The sequence below is a fragment of the Macrobrachium rosenbergii genome, chromosome 50 (assembly GCF_040412425.1).
Source record: "Macrobrachium rosenbergii isolate ZJJX-2024 chromosome 50, ASM4041242v1, whole genome shotgun sequence".
In the NCBI taxonomy this organism is placed as follows: Eukaryota; Metazoa; Arthropoda; class Malacostraca; order Decapoda; family Palaemonidae; genus Macrobrachium; species Macrobrachium rosenbergii.
In genome coordinates this window covers 6606568-6624824 of record NC_089790.1, presented here as the reverse complement: position 1 = coordinate 6624824, position 18257 = coordinate 6606568, and the positions used below count along the sequence as shown (strand labels likewise).

Below are 18257 nucleotides of genomic sequence, written 5' to 3'. Positions count from 1 at the left end.
CCATCTGAAGTCAAAGATTGCAAGATTATTGCTGAATGACACATCTGGCACAGCAGCTAAATTTGTGGATGGTGATTCCAATCCATCTTGACTAGCGAGCAAAATAACTTAGTCATATTCTTAATTACAGTGTTCCGGGGTACAGCATTACAAAATCAACTTTACTGTCTCTGTGGCTTTGCTCTCAAAAAGACTTTATAGGAGGAAAACCTTGCAATTACACTGTGAAACATTTGTTACGAGTGTGTGGAAAGTATGGTGGAATAAAGAGACTATGAACACAGGCACACTAAAAAGAATAAATGGCTACAGATAGGGGCCAAAGGGATGCAACAATCCTCTCCTTACTGTGGGATATGCAGAATGAGAGACAACAGTTTTTGTGCCACATTTTGATTGTATACTTGGTTGATTTTCACAGACAAGAGTTCTACCACTATAATTTAGAAGCACTGATGCAAGATGGACATAAGAGGTTTTGAACATATTTTCTTTGTATCTTCCAGCATGGATTATGTTCAGTTTAAAAAAATACCCTTATTAACAACTAATCAAGGTGATTTATATTTCACATTAAATAAATAGCTTTGCTCAATTCAACATTATTTTCTCATTTCAGTTCATTTAAGAATGAACATATATTTGGGAGACTTAAGAACTTGGCAGTCAATGTACATTCATTGATGTTAAAATACCCTTATGACAGTAATTTGCATTAAGCTCACACAGGGATGGTGGACGTGATAAACAAGTTATCTTTTCAATGAATTTGTACAACTCCCTCCTTTAGCACAGAATAGCCCTTCCTATTTGCGAAACTGTCACATCAAATCCTTTTTGTGTGGTCATTTCACCTTTCATATGTTTATTCAGTGCTAGTTAAAGGAAATGGGTTCTATCCTGTTAGCATTTTCATACTCATATGGAAATCAGCTCTGATATTCCAGCAAAACTTTGAGTGAGGACATGAACATTTTAAATGGTTAAAACGCATGGGTTCCTAATGGCTGTTAAAATTTGTATCTAAGGATTGAACTGAAATTTGGCTTAGCTACCAGCTTTGACAGCCAATCGCAAAGCTAACCCACAATCATTCTAAGGGAGTTTCTTACCCAAGCCCTAAAGTTGACATCCAACCCAAAGAAGAGCTCTCATGACTTCGCAGTGTTGTCAGGAGGTACTGCCCATGTACAAATCTACAAGGGCACGAAGCAGCAGCACTCTCCGAAGAGTTTCCACAAATGCTACTTCATGTTCCTATGCAACAAAACCAACAAGCTTCCACTATCTGTCCTCGAATTCGAGAAAAAAAGCTTTCAAGCTCCAACTCCATGGACAAGAGGACTGTGGCTCCACTGACAGGTCAAAGCTCACTTACCTGAAAGATGACAAAGTCCCATCCATCACAATATCCAAGTCTGGTCATCAGGTTCACTCTCCATAAAAATTCAGTTTATATCAAAATCAATTCTTGTGAGTACCTTACCAGCATCCTGAAAGGCATCTGCCTGATATGAGGATGTGGAATGGTCGAGTACTTTATGTCCTGTATCTGCAAATGCCAATATAAAATTTAAATTTCATTTTTACAGCAGTATTTTCAATAGAAACCTAGTCCTTATTGGCACCCTGAATGACATCTAACTGGTAAGGATGTGGAACAGACTCATATCATAACTCAAGTTGTCTTTATAAAAATTTATATTTAAATGGTATCATTTATAATTTATTCAAGGCAATGTAAAATCATCTATAGTAACTGTATATTATTGTAGCATTTCTTTTCTCTTTCTCTAGATGTATAATGCATTCTGTTAAATTCTTTTTGCATCATGACAAAGCACAGTAAATTTTCTTTCCAAGATACATATATTATCACTGTGCATATTACTGCATATAAAAGTGCAAGGGAAAACAAAGTAAATAAAGGCAAAAGCTTAACGTCTGTAGTCTTTCATCTAAAACTGGTTTAATGATAATTCTCTTTGAACAGTCCCTACTTTTTTGGGGAGAAAAATCAATCCTCTAGAAGCCATCCCCAAGTAACCCATGTCAAACTATTTATGGTTAATTTTCAATAAATTGTCTAGAGTTGACAATATCTTGCACCACTGAAATCCCAATGGATGAGATTTGTATGTTGTCATTTGATATTGCAACCTCACAAGGTTATTATCATTCATTATTATTATTATTAATAAATACTGTAGTTTAAACAGACCACTGGGGTAAAATTTGAACTCTTACACAGCTGGTTTGAAGGTTTTGTGAATACTACATATTTTAGATCTTACTTAACATGATCTCAAAGTACTGACATTAACCAGACTACTTGTCTAAGGTGTGTTCTCACAAAATGCTGTACTAATTGCATTTTACGTACTAAATCATTATTTCTTCAAAATGCATATAATGAAAATGTTGTTGTGACAAAATTTCTTCAAGGGATTTGTGTACAGTACTGGATCATGAGGAGCAACCATATATCCATGTAATATACAAGTATGGCAAATCTTAGGGCGCAACAAGACCACTTCAGCGAGATATTTTTTTTGAAATGTAGAGTGCTAAAATTCTACTACAGATACCATCAGTGTTAATTTAATCCTATCAAGTCCATATTTCTATTGAGTATGTCATTTAACAGAAATAAAAGGTTTCATGGGTGCCAGACCACGACTCACGAATAACTACATTTGATCTAAAGATAGTGGCCGTAACTTTAGCTGCTATATACATACTCTCATATTCTTTCTCAATTACAGAAATAGAAACCTGAAATATTTAAACGTTCTTACCCAATTCCTATTATTCACAAAATGAATACCAATAATTTGTTGTACTACTGTACAAGAGGGATTGAGGGTACTAGCTCTTATACATTATAAGCTAATCCTGGCTTTTGTTACAAAGGTAACAGAAGGAAAAGATTTTTCTGATAAGATATAATTAACAAAGAAAAACCTTTCTGACCTTTCTCACTTTAGCATCATTCCCTTTTATAAAGGATGACAAGCCAATACAAACCTAGTTAAAACGTATATCTGTACTTGTTTCCTGAAGAAATACTAATAGACAACTCAAAGTACATAATCAACATCATTTCTTTTTATCTAAACTGACAATTAAATTACTTAAAGAAATAAAGATGTAATTAACACATTTATGTACTGAGGATTGATGAACAATCACAAAAGAGAAAAGCCAAAGAACAGGAACCAATAAATGTGAGGTTTACTGCACCAGAGCCAACAGTCAGCTGGGAGTGCTTGCGTAGTTGATAATGCATCTCCCTGTCCAACAAGTGAAGTGGATACAAAGATCTACCCATTATGTAATACAGTACGAGCATGTAGTAATGGAGAGCAAGTTAGGCTCCAGTAAAGCTACAGTTTGTATCTAGGTACTGTATGACCACATGTTAAGGAATAAAATCCGATATAAAGGGTATAAAAAATTTACACAGCCTCCAAGATATGCTTTTAAAGCCTATTTTTATAAAGAACTAATTTGTACATCAGTGAAAATTCCATCTACAAAGAAGATACACATTAGTGCAAAATTTACAAATAATTTCAATATAAAATTTCTTCAACGAATACTATAATACAGGAATAACCATCATTTACATACAGTAATCATACATGGACCTAATTCATTTCAGCATTTACAATTTAATTTTTGTTCTTAAAGACCATTCATAAATAGAATTTGCAAAATGAAATGGTACCCACATTTCCCACCATATAAAACACCACAGTGTGTAAGAAAGATGCACCTATAATTTGGCAAGATACATTTAGGAAAAATAAAAAAAACCAATTTTTCCCTAAAGGAGACCATTGTTTGATGCAGACATTCACTCCCTGCACAGTTCAGGTTGCAAGCACAACAAGCATTACCAGGTGATGCTGCCAGTGTCTTGATGCAAATCAATGCTAAGGCTCCAGCCTGGGGCTATTAATTACAGTACCTTCAAATTGACTACGGAATTTATTTAACCACTACAGCAAAAGTTTACTTATATTACTGTTTACCAGTGAAAATTCACATATCAACAAGGTTAACGACAGTGCCATGTTTCGCCTGTGTACAGTGTTAGCACCAAAACAACAATGGCTGTCTCATATCTATAAAATGAAGTCAGTAATCTAGCAGATCTTACATTATATTTTTGTTTTAATATTCAATTGATGATTCATCCATACGCACTCAGTAATACAGAATAAAATGTTGTGGTGGCTAGAAGGCCACAAAGCGTCAGCAAACAATGTACAGTGCAGCCATTGAATGATTTGTTCTTGAAGTATAGCAATTAGTTTCTATATTTAACCATTAATTTGATTTTAATCATTACCTAATAATTTATAAGCAAGTACTGTATATTTCCTTCTTAGGTCATCTGGGAACTATTGTGTCAAACAGTGGTGTTTAGGTGTTAGTGCAGCACTGGTAACCATAACTCATATGCCAAACCTTACCATTGGGGTATTAGATGCAGGGTGATTTTTAGGGGAATTTTTTTTTTTTTTTTAAGTGTGTCTTATATGGCAGGAAATACAGTATTTCAGGATGATGTTAACATTTTTATATTTAATTTGTTTAAAGCATTTTGATTTACATGTAATTCATATTAATAATATCCACAAAAATGAATACTTTCTCAACATACGACAGAATCTATGAAATGTGAAACTAACATTATTTACTGCCTTCTACTGCCTTCAACCCTTCTTATAAATATACAGGTATCAGAGTTCATTATGCCAACAAAAACATAAATCTTGTTTAGACTGGATACAGAAAAAACATCAGTTGTATTTATATTAAAAATAAAATAACAGAATGCTCTGATGTGTACAGTAGATCAAGGGGTTCAAGACAAAGATGCCTATTGTCCTTCATGTCATTTAATATGGTCTTAATAAAGGAAGGCATAGCATCAAAGAGGTGCACAAGACTGTTTAGTTGAAACAAAGTTTTGTCAAAATCTAGGCCTCTACAGATGTAGGCATATAATGATAATCTACACACAATACTGAATCCATGTACCAACAATCAAGAGAAGCAACATCTAGAATGGGATTAAAAAGAAAAAAAGATAATGAAGCCATCAAGAGATGTTAACAAATGCAACAAAGGGAAATATATGTATACAGTACAGTACTAAGCAAGGATATGAAAGTCAGTTCTTAGAAAGAAGATTAATATTCGAGCATGACATGGAAAAGGAGCTACAAATGAGAATCTTCTCTAGAAACAGGTGTTATACTTTTTGCATCCAATCATGAAGAGATTATCAACAGCCACCTAAATGAGAGTCTGCCACACAAAAAGCCTGACATGATTATATGGAAGTGAGGCTTAATTTCTTACTAGGCATCTAGAACAGAAACTATTAATAACTGAGGCCATAATATTAAGAACCAATGACCTGAAATTTCATAAAATCCTAAATGCTGTAATGAACAGGTCAAGAAGCACATATGGAAGATAAAATACCATGACTAGATATGGAAGGTATGGTGGAAGGACGAAGACCAGTGGGAGTCAGCAGAAGATAAAAAAAAATCTCCTGCTGAGTCTTCATGCACTGAACATTAAAGATACACAAGACATGGCCGAGATGACACAAGACAAACAGAGATAAGCAGGAGTTAGGTGTGAGTGGTAACTGGTCATAATGAGGCCCATGAACAAACAGCATGAAAACGAATTCTAAAATTTGCTAGTTTATGCACACAACATCCCTTCAAACAGAGATCATATTGGGCTATATAATGACTATTGTTAATGTGTGCAAGGTCTAGATCACCAAGGTTATCATTACTGTAGAGTAATTTAATAAGACTAGGAAGTTAAAATTTTTATATTTGTATCTCACTGGACTAGAAAAATATTCAAAACCTAAATATGCCAGTTGGGTTTGGGGTGAAAATTTTTAATTACTTGAATGTGGCTAGAGCATTTACACCAGGATCCCTGGACATCAATTACATCAATTTTAGTCCAAAACCTCATTCTGTGATCCTTCTGTTTTTTACCCGTTTAAAAAAAAATCAAATGCATATTTCTCTTATACTAATTACTCTAATGTAATTAATATGGTATCAAGACCTTGTAATTACCTTCAAATGATTATTATCCTCGTAATACCATTAGCTTGCAAACTATTTTTATTTTAAATTTTACCATACAAAATTCTACAAAATTCAATCCTTTCATATACAAAAATTATTAATATACACCATCATTTTGAAAACTTTAGGCTTAGGTGTGAAATACCTCTATTAATGAAACTAGTAAAATAAAAAGAGAAGAAATTTGAAGTCTTATGAATAATCTTTTGAGATACAAGCTTCTTAAGTTGAAGCACTCTGACTCTGGGCAGAAGTCTTACAATGCTACTTGGGCCAAGGTTTTGAGACTACTAGCTCCATGTTAATCTTGGCAGTTTAGTTTCAGTGGTGAACTGGTGTCAATCAATTTTCTTGCATTTTTTAAATATTATTTATTGCCATATACAGTGCTGCATTTTAACAAAAAATATATCTACTGGCCAAATACATAATATCATATGCTTTGTTTTGTAGGAGCGGTTTTTGAATATTCCCTGGACCTATGAAACAGCTAATTTTTATAAAATGCTCAATATTTACTTTCTCATTATTATATGCCACACTTCATTATAGAAAAAAAAATTGCAATATTAATGGTTTTCTGATTTTCTTTGGTCATTTACTGGGTGGCCTGCTTCAATGAAATACAGTAAATGGAACTGAGGCAACTGAAAAATTAACGTCAGTACTACTACTAAAATCAAAGTCTCAAGAAAAACTTAATAAATTAAATTACTCTACTAGACGGACACTTTTGATAGCAGGAATTAGTTCATGGCATGTTCCCCATCACAGGAGAACCTTGAAGCTAAGGGGCAAACTAAAAAGGTATGGCGACAGAAATTTCTAGACAAATTATGCATCAGAAAGTAATTTTACTAGTACTATAGTAATATTAATAAAAATTGCAGAACAGAATCTTGAATATTGCAAAGCATTCCAAAAGATAATGATTTCAGCAGAAGTTGAGCAAATAAGACAGGCGATCGAGAAGTTAATGAGTTCATTGTATAACCAATGTAATTCACATTATTGGTGAATGTGAACGGTAAATTTCTGAAATCAAGATGTGACAGTATCACTAATTCTAAGTTTACCAAGTTACAAAATTGAATATCAAATTCTTATAAACTGTAGTTAGCTTACAGGATTTGAATTAAACTTAAACACATTTTCAGTTACTGCAACTGAATCCAGATACAAAATGGAAAACATGAAACTGAGTTTCTATAAGGCAAAACCAGCTTTAAAACAACCCATCAATCACATATATTTTTACTTTAATAGTCTCAAATGTTCCTGTATTCAACAGTCTTTTGTCTATCACACATATCTGAGGGTACAAATGGTGCATGCATTGTGAGACTACCATTCCTCTCCTGTTTAGTACAAAAGAGACTGTTGAGTACTGTAGAGGGATATTTGCGACCATGGCTGTGGGAATGTACATGATTGATCGGGTTATGATAATAAACAGTGTATACGCAGTTCCCTGGTTATCGGCGTGGTTCCGTTCCCGACAGCGTGACGATAACCGAAAATCACTGCTAACCGAAAATCGGCGATAATAGCACTGATTCCTGGTTATCGGCGCCGATAATCGGTTATCTGCGCCGATAACTGGTGATCAGCGCCGCCGATAACCGGTTATCAGCGATGATAACCGGGAATCGGTGTCAAAAATCTGGTTATCGTCATCGCTAGACAAGCGCCGTACAACCAGATTGCCGATAACCGGGGACTGCCTGTATTTAAATGATTTATCTGAAACAATCATGTTCTCTCAGATAAGCTCTAAGCTGCAATGTTTTTTTAAATAACTTGATCTCTCTGGAACACCTTTAAATCTAAAAATAAAACTTGAAGTATGCTGACCATAGCAAGTTTTTTACATTATTATTACAATGAGATAGTTTGCCCAGACATAGGAGTTAAAATTTCTAACTCTCGCACATATGTTATTCAATAAATTGCAACCCTGAAAATTTTAAGTAATAGCTTTTCTTCTTAATCTCCAAATGTCAATAAAAAATACATACCCTTTTATCATTATTTCAGCAACTATTTGAAGACTGCTGATATGCATATCTCTGTGCATATATGGAGACATCTGTTCCTTTTTAATAACTCTTCTTAGATGTTTACCCCATCAAAAAAAATTGTTGTGAAAGGTAATAATATTCATTATTTGACATCCACCACTTCCAAGTTCCAGTCTCTCCGATTTACACCAAATCAAATTAACATTAAGCAGGCTCTTCAAAGAGAATCTTTCACCTCACATCACAAACAGTAAATCACTTGGGGATGAGTCCCTGACAAATCAGGATAACAAGTATTATGCAACTACAGTTCACTTACACCCAAAATACTGGCTACAAGAGACAGGCAATAAATGAGAAAAAGTGCTTCTCTGTAATATACAGAGAGAGAGAGAGAGAGAGAGAGAGAGAGAGAGAGAGAGAGAGAGAGAGAGAGAGAGAGAGAGAGAGAGAGAGAGAGAGAGAGAGAGAGAGAGAGAGTTTAAACTTAAATTCTTTTCAAGTGGAACTAGATCAACTGCCCTAATATCAGATTTACTTTACTAACTTCACACAGAATGAGCTGCATAGAGAATAGGCAATAACTTTCAAGTTTCTTTATGGTGCTAGTTACTATGCAATGCCACTAAAGTCTGCACTGGAGACGAGATCAAAATAAAAATCAAATATTTACAAAATGAAATAATGCTAAAATAGAAAAAGTTATTTTCTCTCACAAATTATTCACCTAAATCTCTATACCAAAAAAAATCTTTAAATCTCTACAAAACATAACACTAGATAGGGTTTGCAATATGTGTACCAGTCAACATAAACCTTGGAACAGAAAGAATGGCAAATAAACGTGATGTAACTATACATCATGGAATATCCTGAGAACTGTACTTGAAAAACCGACAGACATTTACTACAATATCTCTCCCAGCCTTACACATAGTAGAACATCACATTCAAAATAATACTTGAGATCTGCAGTTCAGGGTTCTGATGGCTGGCCATGAATTTCAAAGAAATATGCTTTTCCGATTACGTCTTTTCAGAGAAAATGCATTACTGTATTGTAGTTACTGAAAATGAATTAATATTGTATCATGGATTTCATACATCACACATTCACTGTCACATAATTAGCAAAGGAATAAAAGATGAATTAATATTGTATGGAAGATTTCATAATTTCACTTCTAGTTTTATACACTTTGAATCTATATAAAAAAAGGACCAAGAAAAACAATACTGCATTCAGCATTAAGAGTGCTTCTTAGGATTTTGAAAATATTGCAATCTAGATGCTCATATTGATTATGCAAATCAATACACACAATAACAAATCCAATGTTGAGGTATAATGTTTGATATTATTATAAAAATATTGGGCCCATTTTCAATCTCTGTAAAGCACGAACAAAAATCAAAATTTGTTAAAAACCACAAAAAACAAAAGAGCACATTCTTGGTACAACCTTCTTTTTAAAAACTGTTTTTAGTAATTAGAAATACGAGCAGATTACTTCTGTTCACCAAAATCACTTACTGAAAAGTACCTCTTATAACACTAAGTCCCACATAATAAATAAATTAAATACCACCACTTCAGTGACAATGTGATATCCATTGTACTGTATTCCAATCCGCAGCACAGAAAAATCACATTAAATGGTACATCCCAGAGCGTTCTGATAAATATGCTTACACTTTATGGGACAACTTTAACATTATTACTTCAAATGTCATGTCACTTATCTGGATCAATAACACCTGACACTGTAAAGAATTCTAATAAAAGAATTTTGTAAAAGAAAAAAAATTAATAAGACGCACAAAGTACTTCATGCCATTATTATAACCAGCTTGATTTAGAAAATTACTTAAGTTATTAAAATTCCCGAGACTATGTACAGACTTTTATATATACACATATCAGTCAACTTGATCATTACATTCATTCCACAAGTGGTTTCTTTATTGTATCATATCAAACAAATGAAATACCAAAAGCACCTATTGAGAATCTACTCCATTACTCAACAGCCACATATCACACTGGCTGTCCAAAATAACAACTGACTAGAACATCATCGTGTCACGAAGACATTTGGAGAAAGTTGGCTGCCATTAATATGAAAAATGATGACAGCAGAAAAAGGCCAGGAGGAACGGATGACAATAATCGGTATTCAAAGTCTGAAAAAAATAAAAAAAGTATGGATATTTAGTATAAAACTACAAGAAAGGTGCAATGTAACTGAAATTATACACAATCAGGAAAGCTACAGTGGAAAGTCTTCCTTTAACCTGAATTTAAATGGATTTCATATCTGGTGACTAATAATAAGTGTGGCTACTAGAAGTGGTGCATCAGTATTTGAGTTTAGTGAATCTAGAACTTGTTGCATTACAAATTAAAACCCAAAAGTATATATCAAATTAACTCTCTAATACCAAAATTCTAAGTAAGTATTACAGTTACATAAATTATTAATACTGTATATAGGTTAATGAGAGAAGACAGAAAAGACATGGCTAACCACAAACAGGGAAAACCTTATACAAAAATGTTTATGACCGCTGTTAACATTCTTAACCCTCATGGGGCTGACACAATGGGTTTGTTCTCAAATAATATATTAATAATATATTAATGGGTAGATGGTCTTTAATATATTGTAACTCTCCAAAATTTAATAATTGGATAAACTGAAAATGTTGAAGATTTTGACAAAATTTCTTTCAAGACTTGTACCAGATATCTGATATACATTGCTGGTTGAAAGTTGGATAATCACCAAATGTGTTTAATTGTGTGAGCTGTTCTGCATTCTTTGCATTCGAGGACTGAGTCGTGTGATCTATACATAAAATGCTCATTAGTTTGTCTAGTGTGATCAGTTCAAAGACTGGATGTTATTACTTCAAAGTGCCGTCTTTCTGGATGACAGCACAATCCAAATATGGATTTAATCCGTATTCATTTGTTATTGTCAGTTTGCTATTCCACTATTCCATATTGTCTGCCATTTAGTAAAGATGAAAGGTTTAAAAGAAGTAAAAAATCACTCACAGAAACAGGTGTAACTGATCTAGTCATCCATTGCAGTTCCGGTTGCTTTATCAGCATAATTTACTTTCATGGGTACATTTATACCATTTTCATATAGTTTGTGAAATGAAAATTTACAATTCATTTAAAATAATTAATCTGTTGTACAAGTCTACCCTTTAACAACCTAAAGAAATAGCTCATGCTATGAAATAGCATTTGGTAACTAGGAAGCAATGAAGAAACTATTACAACTCAAAAGACTTTACATCATATGCAAGTGACACTGTCACTCACCAAGATAAATGGCTATTTGAGGGTGCTGGAGGATAATCCTGTTATCCTACAGAAAAGAAAAGCCTTTCATCAGGCATAATTCATTCACTGAACTGATTGAAACCAAAGACAGACGAACAATTGCAACACTTCAATTACAAGTTGCAACACTTCAATTACAAGTGACAAACAGTCACTAGAAGAGGAAAACACTTCCACATAGTGGAGGTATAATACAAGGAAAGTACGGGGTTGCAGCTAGGAGCTGAAAGGACACTGCAAAGAACCTTAGGTAATGCCTACATTGCACCAAGTACGGTGCACTGACGGCATAACCTCCCTACGGGAGGTATATATAATGAAGCCCCTGATGGGGATTATCCCCTAAACTATCTCTAGTGTAGCAACCTTTAGGCTAAAATGCAACATGTTTTTTTTCCATTACCCATCTACTGCAAGCAATGTCACTATGTCTTTTAATCCTTTCCCGTTTCTCTTTCTTCAACTTTGGCATATCTTTCCTGATCTAAAGTTATTTTTTTAAGTGAATTCCTGTACTTATTGAAGCAAGTTAAAAAATAAAAAATATAGGATAATACATCTAAATGATGGACTGAAGTTGGCCTAAAATTTTGTGACGTCATTTGTAAACTGCTAGGAATATATCATTTGACATTATCACAATCTCAAGGGGTTAAGTACTGTCAGGAAAATTCTCTGTAACACAGCAATGAATGCGACTGATATCTATTTGAAGGACAGTACTGTACAACATTTTTAATTTTATGTTGAGGTGTTAAGATCTTTGGTTGTTGCTATACATATACCCTACCGTATATGTTAAATAATTCACAATCATGCTAATACTTAACAAACCACAGTCACATGCTGCTATAAGTGAACAAAATCTACTAACTGTACTGGCTTCAATTAATTCCAGGAAAAGGAAAAATGGACAAATTTTCTTGTCCTCAAGTGCTCATTTCACTTCCTAATCCATTTTGTCATCAGAGCTCTCTCTAACCAGTGCCATAGGTAAGCTACGTCACACTGCCAACAGGCTTTATATGTCACTTAGTGGTCTTGCTGTTATTCTTATCAGCAGCAGGCCATGTACTTTCCATTAGGAGGGAGCCAGGTCATTCTTCCTTATCCTGAATCCCTCATTTTTTGACACATATGGAAGCATGTGTAGCCTATTCTCTTCTAAATAGCAATTCAGGGTATTTATGATTCTCCTTTCCCCTCTTTTAATGCAGGACAGCACAGAGGTATAAGGCCCTGTCCACACTAGCGGGCATGCCCGCCGGGCACTTCCAGCGGTTTATATTTTCTCTCACTTCTGAAGCAGTGTTACCAGACAGTCGCATCGTTCTGGCTCCATACTCGGTCGGTTGGTATAGTGGAACAGTTATGGGAACAGTGTTTGCCTGTCGGGTAGTGCCCGCTAGTGTGGACAGGGCCCAACAGATTTCTACCTTGAGGCCCTATTGTGTTGGCTGGCACATGCACACTGGGATCTTTCTGACTTAAAATAGGTGTGTGTGTTTGTCTCGCTTCATACAGATTACGGCTGCTTTTGACCGACACGTTTTTATAATTATAGCGTTGTACAGAAAAAAACATAAACTTGTTTCATTGCAAACCAGCTTTGTTTATAGCTCACTGTAATTTCATATAATTTAGTGTCAGGCATCAAATTTTCTTACTTTTGTTGTCACGAGATTGTTCCTTTTTCCCTCTGCCCTTTTTTGAGTATTTTTCGTATGGTCAGAGCACTGTTTTTCTATGGTGCTGGGCTAAGTGCATATTTCTTAATTTTACCAAAATACTTTTGCTTCATAATCTCTGTGTCTCTTTTATTTTTATCTGTCTTGCATTGTATTTTGCCAATAGCAGTGCTGCAGGATCAAGTTTTTTAAGCCTTGCAATAATTTGGTTATTTTTTCAACATATCTAAGCCTCACTGTACATGTTTTGCATTGCCAGGGAAGCTTTGGGCAGTTTTATATTTAGTTTCCATCAAAATCCTCATCACCTCTGTAATTACTGTTGTAAGGTTTGTTTCATTTGCCAGGACTGGCCCCTTTCTCAATAATTCATTGGATGATATTGATGTCTCCTGTGCCTGGGAGTTTTAGGTACACCACCCATAACTTGCCCTATTTTCATTTTGCCTTTGCATAACTTCAATCTTCTTCCTTTTAAATAATGTTCTCCATTCACCTACCATGTTCCCAGGATCCGTCTATTTGCCCATCTGTTGATTGAGTTCCTACACACCATCCATTCTCTGAGGTAAGTCCCAAACCTCATTTACCAATTTTCAACATTAACTTCTGTAAGTTGCGGACTCTCCACCCATACTAGCTCAGCCAATTATTTGCAAGGTAGCCTACTGTCTAGGGAATGCCATGCCTTTGTGAAAGTGATGTATGCCTTTTAAGATTTTTTCTAATCCACCAGAGCCAAAAACCTCCCAATGCTGCACAGTATCTCCAAGGGTATGTAAATAAAAGCTGGGTTGCAATCGGTGAAAAGCTGTGTTGAAAAATAGGTCAGCAATACTGGTTCCATGAACTGAGCCTATTTCTTACCTGGGTCTAACCGTATTTCCATGACCTACTCCAAGATCTCACCTAAAAAGGTCTTGTTCCTCCAGTGGGATTGACAGACAGATCATCAATCACTAATCATACAAGTCTTTATTGAGCTTCATCCACACTACAAAAATGCAACAGAATACCCACTACCATGATCACTCATCTACTGATTAATCTGTTGTTTGGGAGTACAGTACACAAAAAATGGATGTCTTATATGTCCAATCTGACACTGCAAATGTCAACACCACCAGAACATCATTTCTCTCTCTCAACCATTTTTCTGGACCTAAAGAGTAATATTTTTTTTTTTATAGAAAATGAGCCATTCTGATCCCAGTTTATATTTCTTACTGTCTTTTCAGAAGTAAATAAGTTAAACAATTTCTTTCTTGATTATCTTACAAAAAAGAAAAGTTCAAGCACTGCCTGAAAACCTGACAGCCACTTACTTAAGAACCACTTCTGCACTGCCAATGAACAGCTGATCTTCTTCCAGCTTTGGAGTGTCTTGGGATCTCTGATCATGCTTGGAAGGCTAAGTAAAATCAATGGGTTTGTTTTGAAAATATTAATTTTGTTTCTATAAAAGTTAAATGATGTACAGTATATAGTTCCTTTTTTCTGTTATTTCCCTTAATATAGCATAGCTGAGTCTTACTGCTGTATGTCTTTATCTGTAATGGGCTGCTTTCCCTATTGAAGCCCTAAGACTTGTTGCCATCTACTTTTCCCTTTAGGGTTGGAGCTATAATTATAATAATAATAATAAATCATAAATATAATACATAAAAATAATAAAAAAATAATAAATAAATAATATATAATAAATAATAATAACTGATCATCTGTTGGCAAATCTCTGCTATGCTCAGAATGTTGGCAATGCTGATATGTCTTCTGCCGATACATGAAACTGGTGCTTTTGAAGACCGTTTGGTAAATGGGGCAAGACCATGATAACTAAAGTGAATGAAGGGATGAGTTGTTGAAGTGTACATTAAAACCTTAATCCCATATCCCACAACCAAAAAACATACAGTATATAGTGAATTTTAACCTGCATACACAGTAAACAGTACTTACATATTACAAGCCATGCATGCTCATATACATACTGTACAAAATCTAGTAGTCATGCATTACCCTTTCTGTTATCTACTTCACTAAATGTTCACAAAGGATGTGCACTAATCTTTTTGGCACTGGGGAACATACGGTGTAAAACACTACAAACAACAAGAACTACTACTACAAAACACATACTGGTCCTTTGAACAAATTACAACACACACTTTTCTTCTAAAAACTGTGCAGTCAAATAATGACACAAGGTCTCTACGTCTTTTGTTTTGAAAAAGGTCAAAGTTATCTACCTGAAACCTTTGTCTGCAAGAATTACAACTAACAGTATTAATATCATCCCACTGTTAAAATCTTAAGATTACAAACTCTGATGAAAGAGACTAGTGAAAAAAAAAGAGGGGCAAACACAGGCATAAAATTGACCTCAAACATGAGAATAAAAACCAAACAAGAGACAGAGAGTCAAAGTTCCCAGTGAGTCACTGTATTAATGATTACCATCTGCTCTACCAATCTAAAAAGGCATTGGTCCCAAACTTGAAACTCTGCACCTCTTCCGAGAGAACAACTTGGCTGGAAAGAGCCAAATGCAATGGAAGGTTTATTGTATAAAGACTTGAAAGACCACACAAATTGTGTTTTCAGAATAAAGATACTAGATTTACAAGGTTCAAATTTTCATTCAAAATCTTTATTAAAAAAAAATAAGTTAATTCCTATACCCAATCGTCAGCAACATGACATCATGTAAGGAAAATACAAATGGACTAACCATACAGTATAATTAACATTACAAAAATGTCTTCAGTATCAATGGATACTTCATTTTCTTTCCACAAGATCCCACACATGTGACTGAAAAAGAATATTGTACCAAAGGACAGATCGGGTACAAATGAAAAACCTGATACTGTAGTACCTGATAGGAAACAAAATTAAAACAAAAAATATACTGATAATAAAATATGGCAATGAGAATGTCAGTCTCAGCTAGGTAACGAGTTATATATTTAAAATATGATGGTGCACTGCTTCATGTATATAAACCTCACAGGGGTGCCACCCACAGTGCACCTTGAGCGGCAAACAGACGGCAGAGCTAAAAGCTCTTTACTGCATCCATTCAGCACCAAGCTGGAATTTTTTTTGGGGGGGAGAGGGGATCCCCTCCTACCTAGCTGATAAAATCCATTAACTGTGCCTTGCTTTGATTTTCATTTGTTATTATGAACAAACCATTTGGACTCCCTATCAGACCCTAAACACATTGCTCTTGGTCACATTAAAGTGCTTTAAAATTTTTACAATGATAAAAGCAATTACAAAATGCATGCAATAATGGTCACCCCAAATAAAGTACTATATGGTCAAAATATTTGCAGCTACAACAATATACAAGTTAAACATTACAAATACACTTTCTAAACTTGCTGGATTAACTGAATTATTGAACCCTTGCATGGATACAGAAGTTAATAAAAATTAAGATCCTCGCAGATTTTTAAGAATACAAAGCATTATTTTTTATTAAAGAATAATTACCAGTTACGCCACCATTTTAAACAGACACTGACTAGAAAAAAGGTGACTAACCAATGCTGGTCAAACTCTCTCTTATCAATGCTAAAGAACTACACTCTACTGTGTCAATCTGTGAGGTCATGCATAAGAATACTCCACTGAAAGCAATAGTCTGATTGGGAAACGTAGTTTTTAAGTTATAAATTAACTCACTCAGAAACATAAACCTGTTATATACAAGGATGACTGTTCATTCTGAAGGTAGACTGCATCTTAACATAATACTCTATACACACGTAAGAGTAAAACCTGGGCATGGCTGACAAGTACTTCCGAGAATACAGTGTCTACCAAAAAATATCTTAGTATTATTGGCAATTAAATTTTGTATGGCAAACCTTGGCTACCTACTTACAACTTTGCCCTTTACTGTTATTCTCCTCCACGACTCAGGCTTTGCCTGCTGTAATATGGTCTTTTAATGATGCTTCACCTAAAGTTTACCATTTCCAAGAACCTCAGAAAAGAAAACACGAGAGAAACTACCTTTGACATTGCAAGCAAGGGCTGCGACTCTCAAATAAAACTCCTCATGACAGTTCCAACTCCAAAACATCTAAACATATCTTATATTTCTGCTTCAGCTGAAATTCTGTGACTATTACTACCTGCAATATCTCTTCCATTTTATTGCTAAAAACACCAAATGAAGCACAGATAGGAGGGATACTTGTTCAATTATTCAGTGCTTGAAGAGATATTCACCATCATAATTCGTTTTTTTTGCTTAAGGGTTTCATGTGACATTTCTTTTCATTCTCCTTTATCTTGCACACTTTCTGCATGAATTCCTAAATGGTCACAGTCCTTTCTCCATCATCTTCTGAGCCTTCTAACTGGTGTCTCCTACCGCTTCAATATGTAGGTTTACGTGCTTGTCCTCCTTCCCTTCTAAACACATTCCTAATGTATATGTTTTCCAGCCTCTTAATACCACATATCTCCACCAATTCCTCATTTGTGATATGATCATCTCTATTATTAGCTATTCCATTAAATACCAAAATCCAAAAAGGTGATATTTGATTAGAACTTTGCAATCTTGAGCACATTCTTTGACACCCTATTAAATTGGATAAATCATTTTGCATTCAAATAGCCACTTCCCAGATTTTGTTTACTTTCTAGTCACCATAAATGTTGATTCTGCTTCATGTAAAGCAATTTTTAATCATCTCAACTTCCATATTCCCATCTCTTATTAACGAAACTTCTTACTTTAATTCTACTGATAACATCAAGCCATCTGCATACAGTAGTGTCAGGGGGTCTCCCTTCTGAACTCACTTGTAGCCTCCCCAATTTCCATGGTGAACAATAAACGTGCTCAGCTCTCCTCCTTAGTTGGTACACACATGTACCTCAAGTTCCTCTTGAGCTATGGTATACTATATTGCTTGCTAAGGGAGACTATATGGTACACTCCACCTTGGTAATGAACTCAGTCAGGTGCTTTTTTGAGATCTACATGACACATACAGTAAATTTTGATTCAGTGAACTAATGAAAA

General features: G+C 34.7%; 1 protein-coding gene across 2 annotated transcripts in view; it reads right to left on the bottom strand.

The window, feature by feature from the left end:
- Positions 1 to 3468: 3468 nt before the first annotated feature.
- The window catches only part of Gk1 (Glycerol kinase 1), a 53864-nt gene continuing 39075 nt past the window's right edge, over positions 3469 to 18257 (bottom strand). For both annotated transcript variants that reach the window (XM_067093541.1, XM_067093540.1), the window contains one exon: positions 3469 to 10345. In XM_067093541.1, coding sequence (XP_066949642.1) covers positions 10245 to 10345 — 101 coding nt within the window. In that variant the 3' untranslated portion in view covers positions 3469 to 10244. The remainder of the gene's footprint in view (positions 10346 to 18257) is intronic.